General features: G+C 40.6%; 1 protein-coding gene across 1 annotated transcript in view; it reads right to left on the bottom strand.

Annotated features, from left to right (window-relative positions):
* Positions 1-18872, bottom strand: part of C5 (complement C5) — an 84843-nt gene that overhangs the window by 49780 nt on the left and 16191 nt on the right. Inside the window, 10 exon segments of the mRNA XM_029920942.1 lie at positions 80-232; positions 359-568; positions 2545-2748; positions 4025-4210; positions 6170-6285; positions 8555-8681; positions 10313-10427; positions 12671-12761; positions 15562-15644; positions 17998-18089. Coding sequence (XP_029776802.1) covers positions 80-232; positions 359-568; positions 2545-2748; positions 4025-4210; positions 6170-6285; positions 8555-8681; positions 10313-10427; positions 12671-12761; positions 15562-15644; positions 17998-18089 — 1377 coding nt within the window.

Genomic DNA, 18872 nt, shown 5'->3' with positions numbered 1-18872 from the left:
CCTTCCTCCTCACAACCTACCCTAGGAGCCACACAGAGTCACCCCATGACCCAGCCACCAAGGCCATTCACCACGTAACTCTTTCCAGAGGTTTCTTGGCTCTTCTTTGGACTCCATATATAGCACTGTCCACTGCTGATAAAGCCACCCAGGAATTCGACTCAGTTGCCATATTAAGGGATACAGGTTGGGCGGGAGAATACGGTGCATCTGTACCTGGAGACAGATGAATCTAAAAGATCATTTGGAAAAGAAAAGAAAAGGTTATTTGCATGAGACAAAGCTTCCCAAGTAGTTATAGTCACAGTCCCGTTTACTCAGAAGAAAATTTGATTGTGATTCATAATTTGCGGCTTACCTGGAGCTGATTGCCACACTTTTCCTCGATATTTAACCAGACTGAGTCGGACACTAACTCTGCCGTCTGCTCCCCTGTGACGATGTAATAGACCAGGAGACGGGCTGAAGGAACCATGTCCTGTGTCACTGGAATGTTTACATTTTGATAGGTTGAATCTGGAAATCGCTCTCTTGTGCCAAAGTGAACAATTTTGCCCTTAGATAAAATCTAAAAATAAACAGCAGTAGTGACCATGTTAAAAAACAAAAGCTTTGCTTCAAGATGGAGCTTGGAGCTGGGGTAGAAATGAAGTTAAAGAGACAGAAAGTTAACAAGAATGGGCCCGCTATGTGTCAGGAACTTTTTTGTTTACTTAATTCTTTTCTTTCTCACAAGAATCGGTAGGATAGGACTATTATCCACATTGCACAGAAAGATAAAGGAGTTAGCTAATGTCATACTGATGTTAGCTCAAAATCACATAACTAGGAAATCAGAGAGCTAAGATTAAAAAAAAAATTTTTTTAATGTTTTATTTATTTTTGAGACAGAGAGAGACAGAGCATGAGCAGGGAGGGGCAGAGAGAGGGAGCCACAGAATCAGATACAGGCTCCAGGCTCTGAACTGTCTGCACAGAGCCCGACGCGGGGCTCAAACTCACCAACGTGAGACCATGACCTGAGCCAAAGTCAGAGGCTTAACCAATTAAGCCACCCAGGCACCTCTCAGAGGGCTAAGATTTGACCCCACATCTGTTTAAAGTCATTATACTGTCACTAAAATCTCTCTTGTTTTATTGATTAAAACAAAATAGATGCATTAGTAGAGTGCATTTTATTTGGGAATTAAGATTTTTTTATCATTTAAAAAATTTTTTTCTTTTAATGTTTATTTATTTTTGAAAGAGAGAGAGAAGAGGGGTAGGGGAAGAGAGAGAGAAGGAGACACAGAACCTGAAACAGCTTCCAGGCTCTGAGCTGTCAGGACAGAGCCTGATGCAGGGCTTGAACACGGGGACGGTGAGATCAGGATGTAGGCCCAAGTCGGATGCCTAACCAACTGAGCCACCCAGGCATCCCTTTTTAAAATTTTTTAATGTTTATTTATTTTTGAGAGAGAGAGACAGACAGACAGACAGAGAGACAGAGTACCAGCAGAGGAGGGGCAGAGAGAGAGAGGGAGACACAGAATCTGAAGCAGGCTCCAGGCTCTGAGCTGTCAGCACAGAGCCCCATGTGGGGCTCAAACCCACAAGCTCTGAGATCATGACCTGAGCCAAAGTCGGAGGCTTAACCAACTGAGCCACCCAGGCACCTCTGGGGATTAAGTTTTAAAGCCAGATAGTAGGTTCTGTATTGGAGGCATGTAAGCATGTGGCTTACAAATCACATGAAGCCAAAATGTTCTCAAACTTAAATTTGTCCTGGGAGAGCAGGACTGCATATGTGGTTCTGGGGTGTAGTTCCTAAACAGGTCTCATAATTCTTCATCCATCAACATGATCTGTGTTCCTCATTTACTTTTTAAAATTTCTTCTCAAAAATGTTGAAAAAGCTATCACCACCTGCTTGGCCTGGCCCCTTCAATAATTCATTCCATTTCTTTGGCAATGTTAGGAAGCCCCTACCATTTCCCTCACCTTCTTCTGTCCGAGGTTTCACGTATAGGCTTGAGTGGTCACCTTTGTTAATATTAGGCATGTTGCTAACGGGTAGAATTGGGGTAGATATCATCCACCCAACTGTTAAGAGCAGGATATGGGTCTCCCTTTTATGCCAAAGAAATGCACATATTTGAAACAGATTTCGGCCTGTAATCTTTGGCCATGAAAATAGAGCAGAGGGAATGTGAGAATTTAATCAGTCTCTGTGGAGTAATCAGGTTCTCTTTGGTGAAAGGCATATCAGATAAGAAGTCAGAGGTTCCCAGTTCAAATAAAAAAAAATCTTCCTCTTCCAAGCTGAGTGACCACGGTGAGCCTCTTAACCTCTCTGTTCCTCAGTTTCCTCATCTGGGAAATGGTCATGAAAATCATGGCCCCTGTCAAAGGTTTTTAAAAAAACTGATTGTCAAATTCAATTATGTTCTTGAAAGTACTTTGTAAAAACAGATGTAAGGGGTCATTCTAGTGTTCCTCATAAGTAAAGAGAAATGTTCCAGGTGAGGGAACAGATAGTTGTAAATCTATCATTACTGTACTTACCAAGTAATTATAGTGAGTTATTTTGCTAATATATGGACTTCTGGGAGTAACAATAATATTCAGATATTCTCCCACAAACATAGGTTTATAGTTTCCAGTCCAGTCAATATAAAGGTAACTTTGGCTGAGAGATGAATATGCTATTGCTTCATAATCTTTGCTGGCCTGATTTTCTTCTGGAAGATCTGGGTCTTCAGTCTTGACCTGAAAAGGAAAATTTTAAAAAAGACATGTGAACTGTGATGAAATATTTTCTATGAAACATATCTTGTGAATTGCTTTATAAATTTCTTTATAATTGCTTTATAAATTTCTAAATTTCACAACACCAAATGCTGAAGAAAAAAAAAACCCTCCACTACTCCAATGTTTGCACAGCTGTGATACCAAGTGACTTTACGAAGACCACGGACAATGATTGGAACAATATGGGGTCGTGAGCTATGGCGGGGAGTCTGGTGAAGGGAAGAAGGAACGATGCTCCCGGAACAAATCCTGGCACCCTTCCAGAAATGTCATGGCAAGTTGGCGACTCCTCTTCCCATGGGCTGGCAGGGATTGGGGGTAAGAGGAGGGTAGCAATGAGGAGGCCTTGAGAACTGAGGACGAGAGTTGTAAATGAACATCACACAGACTTTCTGGTCCAGTTTCCTTGTGAAGTGGCAACATGGAGGTGTTCTTATAAATATGGAATGGGGCAGAAATGATGTCATGGCATCAATATCACCTCTGACAGCAAAGGGGTTATTAGCTCATGCTCTGGAGTGAGCCATGTATTGGTTTGCATCCCAGGGACGCCATTTTTTAACTCTGGGTAAATTATTTAATCACAAGAGAGGTTAGAAGCCTCTCTTTCCATAGCTGCAAAATGGCAAAGATAATATTCTCTAATTCATAGAGCTGACTAACTGGGTATTATGTGTTCAACATAAAGGTCTTAGCATTTCCTAAGTGCTTAGTAGATCATAGTGAATGCATGCATGCCACTGTCACAAATGTCCATTATTAACTTATCATTTGGGGGGAGGGCGGATTGGAAACTTAAGCATTAGTTCCTGAGAGAGAGGCCTGTTAACTGAGCTCTAAAGCAAAGTGGCTTATGCAGCTAGGAAAGAGGGAAGCTTCCACATTTGACCACTTTGTGTCCCTGAAAACAGATAGGAAGGGTGAGGACGGGAGGGAATGTTTCTACCACTGACTACCTGTTCCAAAGCTTCTAGATGCTAATATAGTCTCACTAATGTAAGAGAAAATCATTAATTTCCAAATAAAAATTGATATATTTATCTTCCTCAAGAACCATTCAATGGATTAGCATATTGCCTCTGGTGTTTTTTTGCCCCCCCTCCTCATGCAAAATGTGGATCTGTTCTCTGGACTCATGTTTAAAATCTGCTGCATCTGTTCTGCACACTAGCCAAAACACACAGTCAAAAAGCACACATTGTCCCAGAAAATTCAACAGGAGAACTCAGCTCACATTAAACTTCAGCATCCTTGCTCCAGATGGAAGATTAACCACAAACGAGGCTACGCCATCATTGGAATGTGTTACACTGTTCTTCAACTCCAAGTCAGACATCTCTTCGTTTACATCGACCGTTTGTGTGCTCAGGGTCACCGGAACCCCTCCTACCAATTGGTCAAATGAATCCTTAACCTGCACCTGTTTGCCAGAACAGTCCAGATCCATTTCAGCAGCTCATCACTTTTTTTTTAAAGCAGAACAATTCCAAAATAATTTTTCTCCCTCCCCACTGAAGTATAAATTATTCACACTTAACTCAGTAGAGAGAGACATGTTCTTAGATTATAGAAAGGTTTCATTCTATTTAGATACTTCAAGCATGTACAAAGCTTGCTTTAGCTTGGTAAATCTTTTTCTCTTAAAAGCCAGTGACCCACAGTGAATATTAAGTAACACATTTTAATTATACTAAAGTTGATTTTTAATAGCAACACATTTTCAAAGAATAAAAAAGTAAAGCACTCTGTTCTAGCTCTTAAAATTTTTTAAATGTTTATTTATTTTTAAGGAGAGAGAGAGAGACAGAGCATGAGTGGGGGAGGGGCAGAGAGAGAGAGGGAGAGAGAGACACTGAATCCAAAGTGGGATTCTGTCAGCACAGAGCCCTATGCAGGGCTTGAACTCACGAGCTGTGAGATCATGACCTGAGCTGAAGTTGGATGCTTAACTGACTGAGCCGCCCAGGTGCCCCTTGTCCTAGCTTTCTAAGTTAAGGACAGGGAACAAAAATTTCCATCTTAAAAATATAACATAACATGTACTATATATAGTGAAATGTAAAATGCTAAATAAAATATAATTAGAAAGTCAAATGAACACATTAATGCTGTACTACCAACATTTAAAAAAAGAAAAGTGGAGGACAGAAAATATTAAAAAGGAAAGAGGAAACAGAGAGAGAGAGAGAGAACAGAGAAGCAAGGACAGAAAGAGCCAAAATGGAAAGGATGAAGAGTAACACAGAAAGAGGAGATGAGACAGTTAAGTGCAAAGACCTCAGGGGCAGACTGGAAAGCACAGAAATGCAAACTCAGATAAGACACATAGGAAGTGAAAAAATGGGGGGGCACCTGGGTAGCTCAGTTGGTTAAACATCCGACTTCAGCTCAGGTCATGATCTAGCAGTTTGTTGGGTTAAAGCCCCGCATCAGGCTCTGTGCTGGCAGCTCAGAGCCTGAGCTCAGATTCTGCATCTCCCCTTCTCTCTGTCTTTCCCCTGCTCATGCTCTGTCTCTCTGTTTCTCAATAATAAATAAATGTTAAAAAAATTTTTTAATGTTTTTTATTTATTTTTGAGAGATTGAGAGAGGCAGCACGAGCAGGGGAGAGTCCAGAGGGAGGGAGATACAGAATCCGAAGCAGGCTCCAGGCACTGAGATGTCAGCACAGAGCCAGACGCAGGGCTTGAAACCACAAACCATGAGATCATGACCTGAGCCGAAGCTGGAAGCTTAACTGACTGAGCCCTAAAAAAAGTTTTTTACTGGGAAGAGAAAGAGGTTTTATTTTCAAGGAGTGATATTTCTGTTTAAAAGCTTTTGAAGAACATGCCACCAAATAATTTTAAATGTTAACTTTTTTTTACTTTTCTAATTATTTATTTTTGAGAGAGAGACAGAGCATGAAATTAGGGGTGGGGGGCAGAGCAGAGCGAGAAGGAGACACAGAAACTGAAGCAGGCGCCAGGCTGTCAGCACAGAGCCCAACACACTTGAACTCAACAGCCAGGAGACCATGACCTGGGCCAAAGTTGGACACTTAACCAACTGAGCCACCCTGGCGCCCCAAATGTTAGCGTTTTTTTAAAAAACTATAGACTTATGGTGTTTTATTTACATATAATTTAGTGCAATGCTTTTTAAGGGAATGCCTACCACAGGCTACCTAACTACGTACTAAGTACGGGCTGAACTCACTCTGGGGCGGAAGCTGGCCAGCAGTCTCCCCCCTCCTTCTGCATCGACAGGAGGAGCAGGTTTTACAGAATGAAGTCCCTCTGTGACTCCCTTCCCCAGCGCCCCTCCCCTGTTTGCCATCCCCATGCTCTGTAAACAGAAAGAGACAGCCATACTCAGCGGCCTTCCCTCCTTCATCTACCTTGATAGAATATGGAATCCCAGGCTTCACGAAAAGAGAAGTAGCAACCAAATTCAGTTTGTAGGGAGAGAGGACATATTTGATGCCAGGAATTTCTGCCTCTTCAGAAAATCCACCTAAAGAGATGACATGCATCATGTTGACCTTTTTTAGGAATATGCTGATCTCTATGGGAATCTGTTTTACCTGTATATGTCTGCACAGACTTACTCATTTGCTTGGTCCAGTCCTGCACGCATTCATTTATCAATAGTCTTGGTGCAAAGGGGATAGTGCAGAGAGAAGTTTAGACCTCAAGTATTTCCAACGCCTTATATCCAAGGCTTGTACAAGGAGAGATACACGGTTGGACTGGGGAGGAAGGTGAGGAAGGGACACTACTTTTTGCCAGTGGCCTGAGTTTCAGGTGAACACGTACAAGAGACTGTGCAGAGAGGGAAAGGCCCAGGCACTAAGCTTTGCAGGGATTCCCCTGTAGAGCACAGGGATACGGAGAGACATGGAGAGGAAGACAGAAAGAGTGCCTGAGGTAGAGGGAACCCTGAGAGTCCACTAGCAAGGGCCCAACAACATACAAAGCTCCAATATCCCCAGAGTCCTTTCCAATATTACATCCCGAACACCCCTATGCATATCCTGTACTTTGGCCAACCCGACAGTCAACCAGATAATCTCAGAGATCAAGTCCTGCCTGCTATCTGTGGTGTGTCCTCTCTGTGGATGGTGTCCCACTCCTCCGCCACCTACATCCCTGCCTCAACACCCTACTTATCTTTCAAGATTGATCATTTTCAGGGTGCTGTACTTGGTTGCTCAACAATCACCTAGGAGCCCACCTTCCTCTGAAGGTCACCTTCCTCTGAAGCATTAAGTACTTTGCCTAGAGCGCAATAGAATTAATTCCTGCTTATGATAGAATTCTTTGTTTACCTGTCTTACAGCTGATGCTAGTGTGTAAGCCACTTGAATGCTGGGATTATACCTCATTCATATTTGTAAGCCTGTATGTTTAGCAACACTCTTTGAATATCTCGTAAATGTGGCTTAAACTGAATTTATTTGAAATAAGTTGAGAAAAAATAAAAGTAAAAAATGAAGATTAAAATAATGTCACAAGTAATATCCTGGGTAAGGAGTATCATTCTCCAACATCTATCGATCATCTGATAAATACAAGGTACCCAATAACTGGGTAATTATCTTAACTCTATTCTACTACTCTTGAAGGACAAATTTAAAGAGGTGGATGGGGCTGTAGGGATCATCTAATCTAACTCTCATTCTGCCAAGAAAAAGGTGGGGGCTAGTGTGGTTAAATAACTTGTTCAAGTTAGTTAGGGGGTTAATATAAACCTGAAAATATAAAGAACATCAGTAATCAAGACACCAGAAGTAAGACAAATTGACCTAATTTGGAGTAATAATTAATGACTATTACAAACCACTGGAGTTGGGGTTGAGGGCACTAGGTAAGTTTTTAGGATGCTAAGAAAGTAGTAGGTAGAAATAAGAAGGAGGAGGAGGAGAGGGAGCAGGAGGGAAAGGGGAGAGAGGGAGGAGAAAAGAAGGTAGAGGGGAAAGGGGAGGAGGGGGCCTAATGTCTTATATGGTATTCACTAGCTGACAAGTTTTTTTTTTAACTTTTAATGCTTATTCATTTTTTAAAGAGAGAGAGAGAGAGTGCAAACAGAAGAGGGTCGGAGAAAGGGGGGGACACAGAATGCGATGCCACCTCTGTGCTGACAGCTCAGAGCCTGACGTGGCATTTTAACCCATAGACGATGCAAGATCATGACCTGAGGCGAAGTCAGACACTCAACCAACTGAGCCACCCAGGTGCCCTGACAGGTATTATTTTAAGTACTTTGCAAATATTGACTCTCTGATGCTCATCACAACCCTATGAGGTGTATGGTATTATCGTACCCATTTTGGAAACATTACCTCCGACTTTGGATAGAATTCTTGAATATTACAGCTGAGAGGGGTTTAGGGGGTATATAGTTCAACCCCATCATGGTACAGACAAGGAGACTAAATGATAATGCAGTATCTTCCATTTGCATAGCATTTTATCAAACATTTATACATACCAAATGTCATTTAGATTTTTATCCTTAGCAGGTGAGAACATTGGGGTGCTACATGTTCAAGCCAGAGGGCCTGCCAGGCTATGCAAGATATCAGCTGGGCAGGTGCTGTCCCAGTTTTGCACATGGGGTGATAGAGACCCCATGATAGAGAGGCAGGGCTCTACTCTAATCTGTTTTTAATGAGGTGAAAGTAACATTTAACTATGGAAGAAAATAAAATATGAGAGAATAAGCAATTATTTATACATTTAATATGCTGTCTAAATATTATTCAAGTAAAAAAAAAACTTACCTGCAGACTCTATGACCGTTACACCAATATAAAGGTACTTGTTGTTTAAATCTTCCAGACTTTCATACAACAGTTCCTTAGTTGAAATCTCAGAATTAAATGTGACGTGCGCAACTCCATTTATCAACTTTTTCAAAAGGGAAAATGAAAGATGTATTTCAGAGAAGAACTTACAGGGGAAAATTAACAAAATCTGCCTTTACTAGCTCCTAAATAGAAGGCAACTATCAGAGGGATAGTTTGTTGCAGAGTGAATGATCAAGTCTACGGTTGGGCCCAGAGTCCTATTTTGTGACTGAATTTGTATAGATGTATAGGAAGAGTCCTAAACACTATATGGTTCAACAAGTTGTTGTTGTTGTTGTTTGTTTTTTGTTTTCTATACTAGCAGATTCCTTCTTCTAATCTTTGAGTTAGCATCCATCTTTCTGGGCCTGCTTTTAGTTTACTCCTGAGAGTTTGCTGGGTTTTATGATGTTTAATTTGGACTTCACTGCGTACACATTGAAACACTAATTTAAAAACACAATGGCTATAAAAGGATATAGAGCTAAGTCATATTATATTGTTTAATTATTAACCACAACAGTGAAATAGATGTTGCCTTATTTTCTTCTAAACTTGAGTAGCTTGAGGCTAGGGACTTCTGTCTTAGTTACCTTCAAATCTCAGCATCCAGTATAAAATCTTATATTAAAGAGAGGTGTCTGATTTATAATTTGAATAAATAAAACTCTTGGAAAAACATAGGCTAAATACCTGATGATACAAACCACGCAAATATGCAAGAGTCAGCAGAATGACATGAGCCCTTATCATCTGAGGTATAGTGTCAGGAACACTGACCAAGGGATGAAGGGACCAGGGCTCTAAGCTGTGCTCCAGCAACCACTAGCCCCTGATCATGGACAGATAACTTCCCAATGAGTTCATTCACTCAGAAATATTCATAGAGCACCTACTATTTTCCAGGAACCGGCTTGGCTCTGGGCATATAATGGAACAATTCAGACTCACAAAGAGGTTAGTGGAGAGAAAGAAAGAGAAGTAGGTAAACCACTACAGTAAAGAAGGGCTTCTCAGTCTCAGCCCTGTTGACATTTCGGACAGGGTAACTTGCTGTCGGGGCCGCTCTGCACATTGTGGGAACTTGGCAACAGGCTGGCCTCTATTCACTAAATGCCAGTTGTACCCCCCTACCTCCCAGTTGTGACAACCACAAATGTTTTCTGGACATTGCCAAATGTGCCCGTGGGGGTAAACAACATCTCTGGTTGAGGACACCGTAACGAAGTGTGAAACACACTCCAGCAGAGGAGGCTGGAGACCCGGCAGGGACAGCCAACCTAACTTACAGGAGTCAGGGAGGCTTCCCCAGAGAAAGGGTGTCAAGGCTGACTTACAGAGGAAGAAGGGACTAGCCAGCCCACGATGGGGCAGAAGCCACAAAGGGGAAGAGCATCCCCAACCAGAAGGAGTGGCCTTGCAAACACCTGGAGGCAAGAGGGTAGTGAAAGTTCCAGAAACTAGTGACTCACACGAGGTAGAGGAAGGAGGAAAGAGCATGAGATTGGCTGGTGAGGGAGGCTGATGTCAGACTTTATCCTGAGGCCCTGGAGAAGCCAAGAGAGCATTTAAGCTTCCATTTCCAACCTGTGTAAAATGAGGGGTTGGACTAGATGATTTGGAAGTGACTTTTCTCCAGCCCTCGTGATACCTCTGTAGGTACAAGTGGACGTACCTGCCTTAACATCTTACCGTTGTGCTTTGCAAGGCTTTTTGCATCATTTCTTTTTGATCATCTTTTAAGTCTTCTTTTATTCCAAAAGTGATATAAACATCAGCCTCGGTGACGACTTTATTATAAAAATATCTGCCAAACAATAATATCATAAAATTGTTTTGCTAACATGGTTACAATAATAAAATGCAGATCAAATGTAACAATGTGAAATTACACAAAGCACTCGAGATTTTTAAAGTGTCATCCATCCACGGTTACATTTCATCCTCATAAAGCTATGATTATAAAGCTGAAGTGCAGGTTTTTATTACTCTGTGCTAGATGAATAAACGGATCTTTTTTTTTAATTTTTTTTAATGTTTTATTTATTTTTGATACAGAGAGAGACAGAGCATGAGAGGGGGAGGGGCAGAGAGAGAAGGAGACACAGAACTGGAAGCAGGCCCCAGGCTCTGAGCTAGCTGTGAGCACAGAGCCTGACGCGGGGCTCGAACCCACGAACGTGAGAACTGACCTGAGCCGAAGTCGGAGGCTTAACCGACTGAGCCACCCAGGCGCCCCTGAATAAACGGATCTTGAGGAGATCAAGAGACCTCAGGTCCAGGATCAGGACACACTACTCCTTGATGATTTTGATATCAGTGGTGAGTTCTGTGCCCTATCTTCTTTTACATCCTTAAAAGCAGCATGCTCAATCTCATTGTTAGAAGAGATAAGTTCTTTTTTAACATTCTAACTTCTTATTTCCTTTTTTAATTTCAATTTAAGTGAAGCTAAAGGAAATTTGCTGCACAGAGAATAATACTACAGCTAGAGCTAACTTCCTTTATCCATAGTCTGTACAAATAAAGTGTCTCCATTAAAAGAAGCCAGTTTGGGGGCGCCTGGGTGGCTCAGTCGCTTGAGCGTCCAGCTTCGGCTCAGTTCATGATCTCACAGTTCGTGGGTTCGAGCCCTGAGTCGGGCTCTGTGCTGACAACTACTAGCTCAGAGCCTGGAGCCTGTCTTCAGATTCTATGTTTCCCTCTCTCTCTGACCCTACCCTGCTCATGCTGTCTCTCTCTCTCTCAAAAATAAATAAAACATTAAAAAAATTTTAAAGAAACCAGTTTGTTAATTCTCTGTCAAATGAGCCTCTCTGTTGTTTTAGACTAAGTCACACTCTATCCTAGGAATAAATGCTAATAAGAAAGGCAGTGTAGGATAATGTTAAAGGGCCTGAACCCTGAAGCCAAACAGACCATGTAACTTCCTAGCTGTGCGATCTTGGGAAAATTACTTAATATTTATGTACCTCTGTTTTTTCATTTGTAATATGGGGACAGAAATAGTAACTATCTCATAGAGATTTCATAAAGATTAAGTGAGCTAATATATACAGAGTACTTAGAAAGACGCCCAACACATATAGTTATGCAAATTGGTTATTGTTCCTGATAATGATGTTATATTGTCATTTTTAGATGGCCTGAGCTTTTGTGGAAGACTGCCTGCAACACTAACTCCAGGTCTCCCCTGCCCTATACATCCGCCACCTTTGGAGCTCCTTGTGGGTGACATGTGTCAAGGGCGTCTATTCCCGGGGCTGGTCTTGTAACTTGCTTTGGACAAAAGAACGTGGTAGAAGCGATGGACTTTCATGCTTCCATTTTCTTTCTCTGAGCATGGCTGCTCCTACAGCTAATCTGCTGGGTGATGAGAGATACACATAGTTCAATTGTCTTCGTAGTTTCAGTCAACTGCCACACGTGAAAGTAAGACCTCCTAGACCAGCCAGCCACTGCAGGCACACGGCTGAGCCCAGCTTACATTCAGCCTGGCCCAGATCAGCAGGACTGCCCAGCTGTCTTGTAAATGGCTGTGGTTTTAAAGCATTGGGTCTTGAAGTAGTCATAGAGAACTAGCTGGTTGGTTAAGCCATTAAAAAATGGCAAGAAGGAAAGGCTTCATATCTTAGCCCCAATATCCTATGTCTTGCTGGTTCCTAGATACACACATTGAACTTAAAACTTTGGGATCTTTTTTCTTGCTGTTGAATAACCAACAAAAGTAAAATCAGAATCAGCAAAAAATCAAAACAAGTAAATAAACTATAGGCCTGATGTTTCCTCCATCAATTCCAAAGTCACAGAAAACACTGCCCATAAATCACAGATCTCAGCAATATATATGTGTATTAGATCAACACAATGTACACAATGTGTACAGCACATTGTAAACTTGCACAATGTTATATGTCAATAATATCTCAATAAAGTGGGTGGGGGGAATCACACTTCTCAATTTGGGCAACTATCACCAACCAGAGTTGGCACGCAATTTAGCTGGATAATCTGAAGAAAGAAAGAAAGAAAGAAAGAAAACTTTCTTACCTTGCTTTTATAGTAATTTCAAAATCATTAAAGTCCTTATAGCCAATGAAACTCTTTTCTGGTTCTATTGAGACAGAAAAATGTGGCAACACTGAAAATAAAAACAAAGAGGCAATTTTACCATTTAGAGTAGCCTTCCTTCTAGTATAGTTGGACAAGCTGTAATATCAATTCAACATTCACCCTGTCATCAACAACCTCATCATCATCATTGTCAACAATATCTCTGGGGCACCTCCTACTCTGCCAATCAGAGGTCTATCCAGTTCCATGCACCAGAAGCACTTTGCTTATACTTTGATGATAGCATTTATTCAACAGAGCATGGGCTTCTTGAAAACCAAAAAGGCTGTACTCTATGTACCTTTATATCTCTCCCCCTCCCACCTTTCTCATGAGTCTCAAACATAATATATGCTCCATGAGTTTTGTTAAGTTTAAAATAGGAAAAGAAAAATCTTCCTGTTTTAACAGTTTTCTTTTTTGTCTTGTAGATAAACCCATCCAGTGTCCAAATTCCAACATAAAACTCTGACTTTAGTCAAGAAGAGGAAGCTTATAATTAGCTAAAAGAAAGAACACCCATGCAAAATTTAAAATTAGGGCAGGTGGAAGGAGTTTCTCTCTCTCTCTCCCTCCCTCTGGTATCTTGATTGCCCAAGAGAAAAGAATTTCACCTGTCAAAATGGCACTGCCTTCTCTTTATACTAAGATTATGTACCAGAACTTATGGATTCTTTATTAAATTTTTCTTGAGAAAGAGAGGGAGTCTTAAGTGGGGGAGGAGCAGAAAGAGAGAGGGAGAGAGAGATCCCAAGCAGGCTCCAGGCCCAGTGCAGAGCCCAATGTGGGGCTTGATCCCATGACCCTGAGACTATGACCTGAGCTAAAATCAGGAGTTCAACACTCAACCAACTGAGCCACCCAGGGGTCCCATGGATTCTAGTTCTATTAATCACCACAACCGTTAACAGAAAATTGGGTAATTGGGGCACCTGGGTGACTCAGTCAGTTAAGTGTTTGATTCTCGGTTTCAGCTCAGATCATGATCTCATGGTTTGTGGGATCGATCCCTGTGTTGGGCTCTGTGCTAACAGCATGGAGCCTGCTTGGGATTCTCTGTCTCTCTCTTCCTCTTCCCTGCTCATGTGTGTGCTCTCTCTCTCAAAATAAATAAGTATTTTTTAAAAAAAGAACATTGGGTAATTGAGTGGCCCTGATATTATGGAAAAGACTGATACATAAACATGTCAGTGAGATAGCTGGCTTCAGGTATGGCAAGTGTTTGCTTGATGGAAAAGTCTAGAAATAAAGGAGGAATACACTTTGTTGCTCTAGGGTGCATTCCTTTGTTACCAAAGATGAAGGCAGGTGTGTTCTCTCTGTGATACGAGGTGGAGGAAAACATTTCACCCTTTCGTCTAATACCTACTTGCTGTGTGGCAGACACACTCTCAACAGCGATATCACAGGGAACAGAAAGACACAAACCCTGGACTTAATGAGCTGATAGTCAAGCAGTAAAGATGGTGGTAAGCAAACAATTACACATAAAAATGCCTATACCACAGTTATGAAAGCCAATATATGCTACAGGGAATCCTTTCCAGGAAAGAGAAGTTAGGAGAAGGTTTGCTGAATAAATGGCTTCTTGGCTGAGACTTGAAACGTGAGTAGGGGTTGGCTAGGTGATGGGGGAGGGGAAGAGTGTCCTGGGCAGGTGGAACACTGTGTCCAAGGTCACCACTGCGGGAGGGAAATAAGAGGATGAATGGTATAAAATGAGGCTGAAGAGGAGGTGGGCAGGGGCAGCTCAAAATAAGGATTTTGGTTTTGATTAGCAAAGGAAAGGGGAGCTATTGGGGACTTTTCAGCAGGGAAATAACATGATGAGATTTGTATTTCAAGATTATTTTGGCCAATATCAAATGATAATAGCTTGGAAGAAGGGATAGCACTTAGGAGACTTTTGCAGTAGCGTGGGGGGCGGAAGGGGGGTTGCTGGTGATGAATTGATGAGAATGGCCTCAGATGGTAAGAGGTGGATGAATTCTAGATATACATGGGAAGCAGCAAAAATACTTGAGGAAGGGAGATCAGGTAGGACTATAGGTTATTGAGAGCCTATAATCCTTAATGTTGTTTCTGTATAACAAATTGTTTTCTGTCACTGTTCTGTTTGCCAATTGTTAAACCCCGTGCATTTATTCTCCATATTATTATGAGCTTCCTGGAGAAATAAAAAATGACTTCAAATAAAAACTAGTTAAATTTGATCTCAGAGTGCATAAATACTCTAGTAAACAACTGTAAGAAGGGAAACATAAGCTATTTATGTCTTAATTATTAGTCCATTAATATGATTGATTTCAAAAGAAGAATATCTTAAATGTTCAGATAAATATATTAGGGATTGGTGAGCAGAAGGAAAAGAGTACTGAACTAGGGGGGTGGAAACCCAACTGTTCTGCTTCTCTCACTAGTTGGTTGTAATGACTTGAATAAATCATTAGTCTTTCTGGTTTTGCTCACTTCATCTCAGCCTACTTAAGTTTCTCCTAAAATCATAGTTTTTGACCTTCATCAGTCAAGCTCCCTGGGGGACTAGGTCTCTTCTGGCTCTGTGATGAGAAACACAAGTCCAGAGACGTCTGTGAGTTTATTGGAGGGTAATGGAGGGTAACGAAGGCGTGCTGGAGCTAGAGGCTAGGCCTTCCAACATTGAGCAACCCCCCCACCCCCAGGACCTTCTCAACCACTACTTCCAACCATGCCAGCCAGGCTGCCCTACCTTCATCTGGGGGTGATTCTGCAGTAAGCTCACTAATGGAAAGCATTATTGCAAAAACACTAACTTTTTTACAGGTAAACTTTTAATGATCACAAATTACCATATTCTTTAATTTCAAAATATGCAGTTGCAGTTGTTGAAAAGTCCTCTTTATATTTAGCTTGGATTGTCCACACGCCATACCTGTGGAAGGAAAATATTTAAAATTACAGACATCATCAAATAGTTTTAATATGCCCAGAGGAAATCTAATCGATTCATGCTTTAAAGAGAAAGTAAGTAGAGATGTATTCAGTGTCAGTAATATATTTTATTTGTGTAGAACTTTAAGTAATAAATAGAAATAATTCAGCGTTTTCAGGATAATAGAAGTTGTTTAGTAATTAGTATCTTCATATATTGTTATTTTTTGGGGTATTTTGACTTCAGGCTTTGATTTGAAGAGCTTATGAAACTTGAGGATTAACTTAATTAATATGGACAGTAATTACACTAACATAATACTAAAATCCACACCATAGTAGGACAATGTCTCTAGAAACATATAACAAGTTGAGCTTATCCAGATTATACAACTCATACCTCACTAAAAGAAGTTATGGGTAGAGACAAAGCATGGCTCATTTAAAGAGGAAAATGACCCAGGTTTATTAACAACTTCCATTTAAAAATATTTACTGAGCACCGGAGTAACAACTGGAGATAAAAGTGAACAAAACAGAAGAATTTCTGTCTTCATAGAGCTAACAGTCCATGGGATTTCCAATTCCCATTTTCTCATTTACTGGTAAATTGGATTTGGGCAAGTTGCTTAATTTCCTTTATGAAATGAGAAAAATAGTGTTTATCTTGCATGTTGGTTATGCAATCAACATAATACTGTGACTATCATCATCATCATCATCATCACCATTAATTTAGTGAATATTCGCCAAGTGCCTGTTATGTTTAAGTGCTAAAGACACAACAGTGGGCAAAAACAGACAAAATAAAGAGGCAAATAAATAAATGTAACATTGAGATAAGTGAACAAGAGACTAAAGAAGAAAGAGAGAGGACTGTACTAGATTGTGCATCTAGGAATAGCCTCTTTGAAAAGGGAGCATTTACTTTGTGTCCTAAAGGATGAGAAAAAGCCAGCCTTGTGAAGAGCAAGTTGAAGCACATTCCAAGCAGAGGGGTCAACATGTACAAAGGTACTGGGGTAGAAAAGTAGTGATCACAAGAGGCTACCATGTCTGACATATAATCTGTCAAGGAGCAGATGGCACACAAGGAAGTTGTTGAGATAATAACAGTTATAAAATAATAAGATCAATTCGGTGGCATAGAACATGTAATATTTCTAAGGAAGTATGCAATATAAAAATTAAATCTCCAATTTCACTAGAATTTCTAAAAAACCTTCAGTGAATTAACTGCAAAAAGCAAATTAACTGCAGACTTCCTGCCAGAGGTCAGAAAAATGATCATAAGGAGATTTTGCTTTAAGGTTATATTTAGCCATTTATACATACACTTATTTGTCTTACTCTATTATAAGTTCCATGAAAGCAGGGAGTGTGAATTATTCATTTCCATTTTGTGTATTCACTCCGCATATGCTTTGCACATACCAGGAATATGTTCACTAAATATTTATTACATTGAATTCTGTTTAAACATTTTTAAAATCCATTTTTTAAATGTCTACTTATCTATTTTGAGAGAGAGAGAGAGAATGAGAATGAGCAGGAGAGAAGCAGAGAGAGAAAGAGAATCCCAAGTAGGCTCTGCACATGGGGCTTGAACCCATGAACCTGAGATCATGACCTGAACTGAAATCAAGAGTCAGATGCTTAACCTACTGAGCCACCTAGGTGCCCCCTTAAATCAGGCCCCCCTCCCAAAAAAGAGAAGGAAAGGAAAAAAATGGCTCTAAGAACACTCTCCCTCTTAGATCTGCCTTCCAGTCGTCCATACAGACAAAGACTATAAAGGACCAATATTTTTGTAACTCTCAGAGCAAGGCATGGGGCGATCCTAGCCTTTTAGACTGACAATCTCTTAGATTCCTTGAAGGGTAGAGGGCTGATAGTTTTAATAAAAAGAAAAAGATCCTGGTGGCTATTTTTGCCTCTTCTAAATTTTCATTTCTATAGATAGGAGGATTGATGAGAAGTATTGAGAGGTTTTTGTTTGCCAGAAACTGAACCTCACTTCTCATAAGATTTACATTTTTTTTCAAACTTACATTGTGTCCTTTTCGTTTAAAAAAAATTAGGGTCTTTCTACTTTTTTATTATTTTTTAATTTTAATTCCAGGTAGCTTACACACAGCGTTACATTAGTTTCAGTGTACAATATAATGATTCAACACTTTGATACATCACCCGGGCTCATCACAAGAGCACTGTTCTGCATAGCCTCCTTACTTTCACACTTACACCCTTTGTTAGCACTAGGTGGCTCCATCTGACTGGTTATCTGCCTCACAACCACAAGTTCCAGATGTGCTTTTTAGAGAAAACTTATATTAACAAATACTTTAAAATACTTAGGGTTGGACGGAATCTTGAAGTCGGGAAAAGAGATGATTCCAGTATAATCATTTTCTTCCACCATGTCCACTTCTGATCCTTCAGGATCCTTTGAACAAAAACAAACCACATAAGCCACATTAAAGAAATCAATTGGTTTATATTTAATCTTTGACTTACTGGAAATATTTACTAACAAATATCTATGTCTCCAAATTAAATATGAAAGAGGAATATCACTTAAATGTTGTGGAAGGCAAATATGGTCCATTTAAGCTCCCTCTTTTTAACCTCTCCTCCATGTCCTGCCACAGGGGGAGAGAGAAAGAGAGAGAGAGGAGAGGAAGGGGAAGGGGGAGGGAGGCAGGACAGAGAGAAAGAAAGAACAATAGAGAGGCACAGAGAGAGAAAAGTGGGAGAGAGAGAGAGACATACAGAGAGAGAGAGAGAGAGAGAGTGAGAGGGGGAAAAGGAAGGAGAGTGGGGGGCACAGAGAGAAAGAAAGAACAACAGAGAGACACAGAGAAAAGGTGGGGGAGAGAGAGAGAGAGAGAGAGAAGTGTATACTGGTGTTCAGGATATCCTGATCTCAATTATCTGGAAGAGACCCAACTTTCTATCACACAACTAAAATACAGAAGTGTAACATAGCCAATGTTATTACTAACCAAATGTGAACTTACGCGCTTTATAGGCACCACAGTCCAAATTCCATATCTGTTCATTTGAAGTGTTCCAAAGCAAACATGCTATAAAATGCTTTTATTAGCAAGACATTTTTAGAATTGTGCCCTATGGACATTTTGAACTTGATTAAACACCTAACATGGTTAATCAAACTTGAAAGTTTTCATAAAGCTTTCCCCATAAACTCCCTTCTGTGTGTGGGTTT

Source organism: Suricata suricatta, chromosome 13 (genome assembly GCF_006229205.1).
Source record: "Suricata suricatta isolate VVHF042 chromosome 13, meerkat_22Aug2017_6uvM2_HiC, whole genome shotgun sequence".
Classification (NCBI taxonomy): Eukaryota; Metazoa; Chordata; class Mammalia; order Carnivora; family Herpestidae; genus Suricata; species Suricata suricatta.
The sequence above is the reverse complement of the archived record's forward strand: the minus strand, read 5'-3'. Positions and strand labels throughout refer to the sequence as shown.